This window comes from Coturnix japonica, chromosome 5 (genome assembly GCF_001577835.2).
Source record: "Coturnix japonica isolate 7356 chromosome 5, Coturnix japonica 2.1, whole genome shotgun sequence".
In the NCBI taxonomy this organism is placed as follows: domain Eukaryota; kingdom Metazoa; phylum Chordata; class Aves; order Galliformes; family Phasianidae; genus Coturnix; species Coturnix japonica.
In genome coordinates this window covers 34,862,615-34,873,916 of record NC_029520.1, presented here as the reverse complement: position 1 = coordinate 34,873,916, position 11,302 = coordinate 34,862,615, and the positions used below count along the sequence as shown (strand labels likewise).

The window sequence follows — 11,302 nt, the reverse complement described above, 5'->3', positions numbered from 1 at the left end:
CTGCTTGCAAGGGAAAGGCTGTAAAATACCATAAAAACAGGCGAGTTTTCCTTTAACCTGGCATCAGCAGAGAGCCAGAGCTGAAGCTGCTTCCTGTTCATTTTAAGCAAGGGTGGATCTTCTCTCCAATACATTTTCCAGCTGCTGATGTTGTTTTCTAACACAAGCAAATTAATTTTCATAACGTTAGGAAAATTCTAACTGAAGTGCTTCACAAAGCCACTATCGCAACTGATAGGAGCCACCTGGGCCTTAGAGTTCAACCTCGGGTCTGAAACCATCAGCCAATTAAAGAAGTTTATGTAGCCTAAACAAACAGAAATCAAAATACTAAAATAAACCACACAAACATAAGCATCCAACAGTGAAACAAAGACAGACTGAAGACCCCATCCACAAGCAAATATTCTGGGGGTGTGAATTAATAACTGAAATGATAATCAAAACAAACAAATGAAATTACTTTATTCGAACTGAGTATTTCCATGGCTCTGTGCCAAAATTCAAGATGGCAACTGTAAGGATGTCTCTACTCATACGGTCTAATATTTTTCTCTGCTGCTGGCTGCTGTGATGACAGTAAAGAATACTTGCTGTTACCAGACTATGACAGACTGAGATAGCTGAGCAAATGAGGAATCTTTACATCCAAACTTGGACCTTGGGAAAAACAATATAGACAGGTGGAGAACCTCTGTGTTATAAAAAGATCTCATGGTTAGTGATCGGGAAGAGTTGGCAGAGACTCCCAGACTCAGCAGCAGAAGCTCTTAGAGGCAGTCATCAGCTTACAGCTGCATCTCCAGCTTCCACAGATGTTCAGGTACTCTCCTCAGTAGGTTGTCCTCTCAGCAGGGACTCCTGTTCACCCTCCCCTGGGAGTTATAGAAGCGTGGTGGTCTGCTGCTTCTTTCCTTTGCCCTATACTTGAAGCAGGACTCTGGATTCCTCACCTGGTATTCAATGCTAGTCCTTCTCGGTAAGCAGAAGCTGGAAGAAAAAACAAACCAAAAAAAACCAACAGAAAGTAAAGCTTTTGAGTATTCAGAGGTGTCTGTTTTATTGAAACACTGTCGCAACACCCTGCAAATCTCAGCTAGTACCAGAAATCTGAATTCTTTCTAATCTGAACCTACCTATAATACCGCCTTTCTCCACAGAAACAGATCATGTAATACTGTAACAAACTTAATAAGCCACTGTCTGAAAAACTGCTCTTAGTGTTCCTCTCAAGCCTCAAAATACCCTCTTTGCACTTCCCTATGTAATTCACCTCTTTACGTGCTCTTCCAGCAATTCTAAATCCTTCTCCCATATCAAAACACTTTCTTTTCCTGCAACTTTTACTAATTTGCTTGCATGGGAATCTACTCCAGCACTCCAAAAGATGCTGAGGACCTCCATGCAGAATAGAGAGGATATGAAAAACTTTATATTTAAAAGAAACATGATGGGGATTGGAATGATTTCTTCTACCCGTTATAGATAGATGTTAATTCTGTGTACCGCTACATTTTCCTATTTATGGGAAAAAGTCAATGTCACTGTCACTTCTTTTACATAAAAATCCTCGGACATTCCTTTAAAAAGAAAATTCCAAAATACTTAGAAATGTACCACGTTTATTTTGGACAGTTTGCATTTTACAGCTAATCCAGCTGATGAAGCTTGTCTGGTGTATTTAGCACATCAGCTTGCTCCTAAACATGAGCGACACTTGTTGAGAGCTGACTTCATTACAAATATTGCTTTACTTTAACAAATACGCTCTCCTTGAAAGCCCAGCACAGAGCCAAGCATCACACAGCACAGAGGATCTGGAAAGATGTTTAGAAAGCAGCATTGCCAGCTCTGTCACTGCACAGAAAGTTTGGAACCTGATTAGGAACAAAACAGTCAACCATGTGTATTAAGATGGGATACCAGTCCAGAAAACTGTCCCTTGGCAATATCCTGATATTAAGAAAACAAAGGCATATGGAAGAGACAGACAACTTCAACCTCATCTTCCCATCTTGAAGAGGCATTTGAGCCTCCTTTGTCATACAGAAATACACACTTCAAAAACAATAACACTTTTGTATTTAGAACAGTTATACAGAGGCAAAGGGGTTTATCCCAATTTTAAGGATGTGCCTGAATAGGAAATCATAGTTTTGTAAATGCGATATTTGCATGCTATAACGCAGTGCTGCATAGATTTTCCCAGCACAGATATATACAGTTTTAGTTAGACACCAGCACATAACCTACTCTGCTTCCAAGTTGCAGGAATGAGATAGAGCAGAGCACCAAGCTGGTTGACAGTACTAGGTCAGGGACCTGTGCTAACATTTTTATTTAGCATTAGTTTGTTCTACTTCATCATGCCCATAAATTCTCACTTCTGCCACAGACTTATGTGCCCAATCTCCTGAATCTGGTGCTGAAAACAGGACCTTACATTCTCCCTGAAAAACCCTAATAACTCTAGAAATTCAGATCTTTCATCCCAAAGCAGAGGGAATTTACAGTCCGAGTGGGATGCCCTGCATTCTCTTGATAATATACAGTACAACTAAGAAAGGCAATAAATAGATAGGTTTTATTTATATCCTTGGGTGATTGACACTAGCAAGCTACGACAGCTGACAACTGAAGGCCAACCTTCCCTCCCCCATCTTTTGGGCACAATTTCAAGTTGGCTTGCTGGAATGGGCAGATGAAGGAAGGGAAGCAGCAGTTCCCAGGCATGATAAAGTACTCGAGGGGGGTAGGAGGGGATGACGCAAACAGGACACACACAACTGTATACAATTGAGCAAAGTCTCTCTGCAGTAAAAGAGCAGTGAGCAACCCTAATAACAAATGGAGACATGGTAGTAGAAGCCAACGTGAGGGTCCCTCTTCCTCATATTACTTAGAAGACACTAGGGAGACTCCTCCCTCTGACTGCTGATGCCCTTCTGTACTTGACAGCTTTCATTCTGCTTTTTCTTATTCACTTTCCTACTCTCTGGTTTGTTGTGGCTTTCTCTTCTCTGGCTCTTCCACACATTTCCGTTCATAACTTCAGACACTCCTTTTATCCTATCCGTACACATTTTAGCTTCTATTTTTAGCCTCAATAAAGGAATGCCAGATTAAAACAAAATCCAACTTGGAGGGGCAAAGTCATCCTCTCTATAGGTAGCTTAACGCCAAAGGGCCAGATGTGAGACATCAGTAGCCAAGACATTATATAACCTCTCTGCAGTCTTTGCACACCTGATTTTGAATGACATATCCAACACAGCAAGGAAATGCAGGCAGTTTGCCGCCACCTAACTACTGAGAACAAGAAAAGCTCAGCCTCCAGTCAGGCAAAAATGCCAGCTGCCTGAAGTTATTACTTATCCTGCTTAGAAGTTTTCTTTCAGTCCATCAGAATTGAAGGTTCCTGAAATTCCAGCTGAGTTCTAGTTCTCTAACAAGGAAGCCAATTTCTAGAGGCTGTTCTTCATTTAATTTCTGCTTTCCCAATGTACCTGAAACTTGGAATGTCCTTTCCACGAGGATGTGGCATGAGACCAGTAGCAACAGGAAAAAGGCTTCCTTTCATAAAAGAAAGACAAAAAGTTGACTAAAGGCAGGCTGTTGTCACAAGTTAAACAATAAATGTAAATTCTGATCATTAGAAGTGAACACACATCCTCAGCTCTAGCTGAGAAACAATAGCTGAGTTGGCCATTACCCCATTAACATCATCAGAGAATGACGGAGAATGCTGCTTCTGGCAGAGCTTGAGGCTCTGCTGAGATTTAATAAGACTTCCACAGTACTGATATCTAGATAAGCTCAAAGACAGGCATACCATGTTCATAATTTGTGGTACATCTATTCTAAAGGTATTTTTTTAGAACCACCAGTAAGTGTTTATCGCTAGTCATAAGGTCATGGCTCCTTCCTTCTACAAAGAGTACCAAAAAAACAGCTTAAGAAAAAGGCCTTTCTCTAGCTCTCTCCCTTCTGCTCCATCTGGCAATACAGGCTTATTTGTTATTAACTGATATGGGACAACTTCAATAAGTATGCCAGGAAGAAAAATGACTTTTTCCTCCCTTCTATCTCATCTACCTTCTTTATGGAATCATGGATGTCAGCAGGGGAGAGAAAGGTGATCCAGGATGTTGTGGTGCATGGAATAACAATGGCTTTAGAAAGATAATTCTAAGAACAAATGTGAAACCGAATATCTGTCACTGTAACAGATTCTCTGCCCTCCCAAAAAAGGGAAACACAATAGTAGGATTCACCTCATCTTTCATCTTAAGCTCAGTTGGTTCCCAAAATGTGATACAACAAATTGATTTGTGTTTCTCCATAACCCCTTCTCTGCATAGAGATGGCACCACAAATTGGATAGAGAGATGCTTGCAGAATATAAGAATAATAAGGTTGTTCACAGGGTGAAAGGCATCAATGGAAAAGTTTGATGCAAGGTATGGAGTACCACACCACTCATCCCCTTCAGTAATCCACTGAGAGCTTCTCAGCCAGGCAGGTGGTTCTAGAAGAATATTCATGGAAGAGATCACTGTTCCTCTCTTCCTGGATTAAGATAAGTTATGAGGTGACACCAGAAGTTGCTCTTTTGTGTCATAAGACATATTTTTGCCTGAGAGCCAAAGGTGTCCAAGGTAGAGGTAACTCAAGGTGTCCATTTTAAGGTCATCTTTCTAAATCAAAACCACTTGGTGCAGTCAGTCACAGCAACAAGGGAGAACCAGGAAGGTGGCAAATGAAGGTTGGAATTTACAGGATTAGTGGGAGGGAGGAGGCGTACCAACAATGTGCTGTGCAGAAATCCGAGTGACTTCTCCCAGCTGCTCTTGACAAAGGATTTGGATACTGTGGTGAGACCAGCTGAAACTGTAGCCAAGGTTCCTTTTGGGAATGTGGTATCAACATAAAAATAAATACATTGGTGCTCAATAAGCTACTGCCCCCTCTATGCTGCAGAAGAGCCTGGCAGAAGCTGAGGGAGCCTGGACAAGGCTGGGCAGCTGAGAATTCCACCCTACTGCAGCAAATAGCCGGGTGTCTGACACCAGCCATGTACAGTGGCCATAGTACTCACTGCATCCCATCCCATCACCACCCCTTATACTACATGTCATGAGTAAGTGCCTGTTGCATTTTACCAACTTTCTTTTGCCTGGTGAAAAATCAGTTTTTTAATCTTGTACGTCTGCATGCCTGCTAAAATAATCTCTTCTTTCTGCAAGCTTATATAAAAGTCCGCATTTCAAGAATGATGATAATTCAGGCAGCGGGTAGCCAACAATCATCACTGCTCAGACATCAATTCCAACAGCAACTCCAATTTCCTGTCTCCAATGAAAAAACATACATGAATTTCTCATGAAGGGCCATACACTAGTATAGGGGATAAAAAAAACTTCAGAAATACACAGTCTACTTGTATATGTACTATAAAATATAGAACCTTGGAATTGCGGATGGTATAAAAAAGAGTGAGTGAAAGTGTTCCTTACTATCACTGTTGCAAGCTGCTCTAGTCATTACTTTACAGCTAACCACACTGCTTGCACACTCATCTTAGCTGGATGGTATTCAAATAATGGTCTCCTTCTTAATTACTAGAAAACTTAAGAAAAGTGTGCTTTCCACCTAGATGAGGTCCAAAATAAGCTTGTCAATCCCCATATTCTACATCAGGATCCAATTCTAAGTTCTTACAGATATGATGTACTCTATTTCAAAGAGCTTACCTTCAGAAGCTGGCATTTATATGGATATGGGAGCCAAGCTACGAAGTTAACAGGCAAGTGTGAAACATCCTGTAACTAAGCTCAAATAAAGACCTAGAGATCACACTGAGTAAAATCAACTGCGTACCACCTCGCTCAAGAAGTCTCCTTACTAGATTCAGATTAAGCGATTTTTCAGCATAAAATCAAGTAAGAAGAATTCTGAATATTACTCAGATGCGGTAACTCTTAACATTTCTTCCATTCCTTTAATAGAATAAACTCTCTCAAAGCCCTCAGTAACTTAAGTAAGAAACAATTCAGATACTACAGATAACACCAAATGATACCTTGCAGGTTTCAATTTTTAAATTTCCCTGACTGTATACTCACAAGAACCTCTGCCTTCTCTCTCATTACTCCAACAGAATACAGTTCAAGGACGAACTTCAGACTCTTCATAAATTTACAATGAGGCCATGAGGATATAACGGTGGCTTGCTTCAGAGTCTTAAGTAGCTTTTCAGAACTGCTGACTTTTACTTTTGTACCTTCTCAAGAAATCTGAACTCAAGATCTGGAGCCCACTGCACACTACCTACTATTCCCCTACAATTGCAATACCAACCACCAGTGAACTGTTCTCTGTACAGTCTAGTTAAAACATTCCACGCTGCCTGACTCACTGTTATTTTGAGCATCATCTTCACTTTTGTTTAGATCATTTGTGACACCTTTATGCTTCTCTGCAAAGCCCCAGTATCTACTACTCCTTGGATAAGCTATTGGAGTAGATGAAGAGTGTGGGTTAGGAGCCAGAGGGACAACAGCCAAAGTCAGATGAGGCCCAGATAAGCAGCAGGTAACAGTAGACCATGGTATTGAACTGACTTCCTCATTCTTCCAGGATGTTTTCTTCACAGAAGAGGTCTCATACAATGGTATGAAATGGTTGTGCCAACTCTGCAATTAACTGTCCCACAGTCTTCTATTCAGTTAAGGTCCATTCAAGCTTCCTTCAAACATTTTTTGAACATATTTGTGTGTGTTTACACAGAAGTTCTGCTTGATTCCTCTTATCTCCAGAACTGTTCACAGCCTCCTATCTTTAAAATCTCGCAGCTTATTTTGTAATCTGCTTTATGAGTTGTGCTTTCAATTCTTCTAGGTGGTATCCAAGATATTAAATACATGTGAAACAGGAACCCCAAAATAAGCTGTTGATGAGGCAAATCAGGGCCTTACTGTAAGCAATCAATGAAGAGTGAAGAAGAGAAACAGCTGTTCCTGCAGGAAGGACCAGAGTAGTCTCTGAGACACACAGACTGGGCACAGCAGCCTCTGATGCATACCAGTGGCTTGGTGCAAAGCAGAAGAAAATATCATTCCTCTAGTTTCCAAGAACAAACATGCTGCTCCACTTTGTTCAACCACTGCAAAATTTAGCACTGTTCTGTGAGTTATATATCTCTCCTAGGGACAAGGAAGCTTTGAGTGACCTGCTCATCAGATCCTAGTTCTGATGGCCTACATGTAAAATTACAGGGTAATTACAGGGTAGCAACCATGAGGGTGCTCTTAAAATTGTTAAAAAGGGCAGAATTCAGCATGCAAATACCTTCATATAAGTCCACTCAATCATACCTTGGAAAAGTACATTTCACATTTACTTGTAAATTTATGTATACTGTGCAAAAAACTCAAGCTATACAGTAAACGAGAACTTTTGCCTCATTTGTATATATGCCACAGTGTTGACAAAATTTATTCTGATAATCTCATTATATTCCATTTCTAAGCTCTCACGTTCCAATGTGGTGTAGGGTCTTTGTTATTGACAACGGCTGTTCACACTGTAAAATCTCTGGTAGGATAGCTGAAGTTTTTTGGCAGGTGGTAAAGTGTAGGAGGCGGTTTGGAATCATACAATAAGCTCACTAGCTGAATGTTTGTGCTGGAGGATCAGCCATAAAATCACTGACATTAATATTGGCCATGTCACCTTTAAGTTTCAGTGCCAGATATTCAAGAGATGGATTGGGCAGTTCACCTCTCTGCTAACTTCCATTTCAGCCCATGAAAACATGGATAAGACTGCTTCAGTGATACTCAAGTCATCTTTTCAAGATTTTCAAAGTAAAAGCTGAGGTCAGAAACGTAATTCTTTCAAAGCACTCTAGATCATAATTTGTCCATATATTCCATTACAGCATCATCACAAATTACTGCAGGCCACGGATAATACGGGTTCATCAAGACTACACTCTACTGTAAATATGACTGCATCAATAAAAAATTGGGTCCTCGTTTTCTGAGATCCTTGACTAGTATTAGCAGAGAAACTTCTTTAAACAAATTAATCCCCACGGAAGGATGAAGATTTGATTTTATAGGTCTCCCTGATCTTTCTTTGGGAGGTTTCACCTCTGCTGACTGACTTCACTATGCAGCTGATTCACAAATCTCAGTGACATCTTTCTGAACTAAGGCACTCTTCTGCAAGACTGAAAAAAAATGTAAAGAATGTCCTGGTCTTTTATTACAGTCCAAGCTTGAACAACAGAGCACCTCTGAGCCAAAACCTAAAGCAGAGAGGCCATTTTAGCCAAGTCTTTTCCCAGCCACATTTTTAAGCATCTTCCTCTTTCAATTCTATGAAACCCAGTCTTTGCTCCCTTTTGTTTAGTCTTTTTAGTCCCGGGAGGAATAAATTCTCTATGCATCTGAAGCCAAGCTGTTACCTAGGAACCACTATGTGCAGATTAGACAGCTGTGTTTCTTCTTTTCTCTAAGGTTTTTTTGTTTTGCTTTTTTTTTTTTTTTTTTTAACTGGCAGCTCTTGAGAAAGATGAAAGCATCCCAGTATGGCTACTCCCCTTTCCTGGTCCTCAGCACTCACCTGTGGAATTTGACCCCAGTTCACAGGATGCAGCACTGTGAAGGCTGTTCTGAAATCCGTTAAGTTGCCTTTCAACAGAGGTCACCCTAAAAGTAAAAACACTGATTAAAAAGAGGTGAGAAGGAATATACCAAGAAAGAATAAAGGTTTTGAACGACAACAAAAATGAAACTATGAAGGTGAGCCTGAATATGATATGAAAAAGGCAGAGTTTGACAGATGAATGCTTAAGCCACCAGCAAGACTTCAATGCACCTAAAGTATTTAACTGTCCTACATGTCTTGGATACGGATTTTGAATGATAAAGAGGATGGATGGTAAATGATACCAAAAGCACAACTCAACGAGTAACAAGTACCAGTGATTTGAAGCAAAATGACTAAGTAACATTAAAACAAGCTTCATTCAAAGTCTGAGTCCTTGCATCTTGCATTAGTAGAGACGACTCATTTGGGCAAGATTTCCCACTTGTGAAACTGGGACCTGCAGGATGTGTTTAGTCTCCAGTAGTAAACAGCCAGTCCTTAAGTAGATACTTCATGCAAATCCTCATGCATTTAGCTCAGCATCTGAGTTCCAGTAAAACAACACTCTATGGAGAACAACTGCACTTTCTTTAATTACTAAAAATATTCATTACCAAAATCAAGCTCTCCTACCTAAAGGAAAATGTAAATCTACTCATAAAAGCAGTTCAAGTTGTACAGCTGCAATGATCTACCATGCTTTTAAAAATCATCTCTTCTTGGTTTGTCCTCTCTTCTCTTACCCCTCTTCTGTATGTACTCTCCTGTTTCTTGACACAGAGCTTCTCCTTCACTCATTCATATCCACCATGAAATAGGGGTTATTCTGAGCTCTCCCCCTGAAGAGCACTGTGAGCTCCAATCTTCACACGACACCCTGATTACTAATAGATTCAGGCACATATGTGCATTTACTGCAGTTTTTTTCTGAAATGTTTTGCCTTCAAATTTCAAAGTCAGCAAGTTGCCAGTAATCCAGGTGCTTCTGGCAACTAAATGGCCAGAAAAGGCCTCCTAGATTTTATCTTAGTTGCATTTTAGTAAACTAAACTGGAATCTATAAGGGAAAGGAAGAGGAAGCAGATACGACGTGCAAAGCACAACCCCTAACTTCAATCAGCTGTAATTTGAAATGCTGTTGTCAAATGAGGTGCCTGTTTGTATGTTTATTGTCTCTTAGAGAGAATTTTGGATCTGTACTTAGGTTTTGTGCTGCGTGTTCATTTGTTGCTTTTTTTTCTGCTGACAATGCACAGTCCATGAAAGGGCAGAGAACTGAGACAGATCTTTGTGCTTTTTATATAAACATTCCGTGCTCACAATTAGCTTCTCCACTTCATTAATGCAGCACAACTGACAGCCAAATCTTGCTAATCCATCTTCAGGTAGAATACAAGACTAGCAGTTGAAAACATCATCAAGAATGTCAGCAAGTACAACAACAAAAAATGATGAGGAAGTTACACTTCTACCTTTAAGTCTGCTTTATTTTTACTGTTTCCCTCTACAGACTTGCTTGCCCCCTTTTCTTTCTACATCTTGGTTTTTGCATTTTCAGCTGCCATCTCCATACAGCTCATTCTCAGATCTACCCGTGGCCTTCATCTCTTGCCATGCTAAGCTCACCTCTCAGGTTCTCTCTGCTGTCCTGATAGAAGCTCTAGTCCTGGAACATATTCATTACTTAAACTGAGTAAATCCTTTCCCATTTTCTTCCCCTCCAGTTGGTTGAAATCCCATTACTTTTCTCATTTTCCTGCTTCTAGTATCTGTGTCATTTTTGCTTCTACTTCTCCAGTGCAAACTTTTGTTAAGTCCTCCATTTCTTCCTCTTTAAAACTAACAAACCCAGTCTTCTCCCCACTGTCCCCTTCACTTAAATATCTGACAGTGGCCTTTTTTCTTGCTTATACAACTAAGCCCTCCTTGAAAATGATACTGGCTTTCTTCATTTAGGCACTAAGCCACCTCTAAGATACCCAGCCTTGGACTGCAAACTTGGAGGATGCTTTTGTTCCACAGATGCAAAGAAATATTTTCTTGACTGAAATTTGAACACCTTTGTTACAACAACCTATTCCTGGGGTATCGTGAATGTGTCTAATGGTTCAGTAGGGACACAAATTTGAATTAAATAAAGCCTAGGTTTGACAAGACGACAGCAACAGATGTGAAGAGTCAGAGCCAGGGAGCTTGCTCCTCTGTTGCTCTTGGCCAAGGTATCTCCACATGTGTATCTGTGTGTATGATCTGAGGCTAGCCAAGGGCTAAGATCTGCAGGCCCAGTGCAGATGAGCCCAGCTGTGTCAGGGTGTTAAATCAAGGCACGTCTCTCAGATGCACTGCTTTTGCTGCCAAAAATGTCTAAGGGTCAGGCAGACTGATTAACCCACATGCTCAGGAGCTAAAACAACAAGCATGTCTCAGCACAGTGGTAGCAAAAAAAGTGGTCTCAGCAACATATGCATGTTTGGTCTCCTGATGCCTTCCTCTTTTCTGGTGAGCACTCAGCTTGCATACGTGCAATCAGCTCACTTGAGACACTTCACCCATGTCTGTGAATAAGCACACATGGGACAGGATACAAACTAGAAATACAGTATTTTACAGTGCTCGCTCTATGGCCATTCTTCTACTTTTGGCA

General features: G+C 40.6%; 1 protein-coding gene across 13 annotated transcripts in view; it reads right to left on the bottom strand.

The window, feature by feature from the left end:
* Positions 1–437: 437 nt before the first annotated feature.
* TTLL5 (tubulin tyrosine ligase like 5) overlaps positions 438–11,302 on the bottom strand; it is a 106,898-nt gene continuing 96,033 nt past the window's right edge. For 6 of the 13 annotated variants that reach the window (XM_015865139.2, XM_015865136.2, XM_032444626.1 and 3 more), the window contains 3 exons: positions 8,632–8,732; positions 3,507–3,573; positions 438–990 (listed from right to left, as the gene is read on the bottom strand). In XM_015865139.2, the coding sequence (XP_015720625.1) occupies positions 849–990; positions 3,507–3,573; positions 8,632–8,732 (310 nt within the window). In that variant the 3' untranslated portion in view covers positions 438–848. Of the gene's footprint in view, positions 991–3,506; positions 3,574–7,140; positions 8,237–8,631; positions 8,733–11,302 lie in introns of those variants that run through there. The other 7 variants (XM_015865146.2, XM_032444631.1, XM_032444625.1 and 4 more) reach the window with 6 other exon arrangements.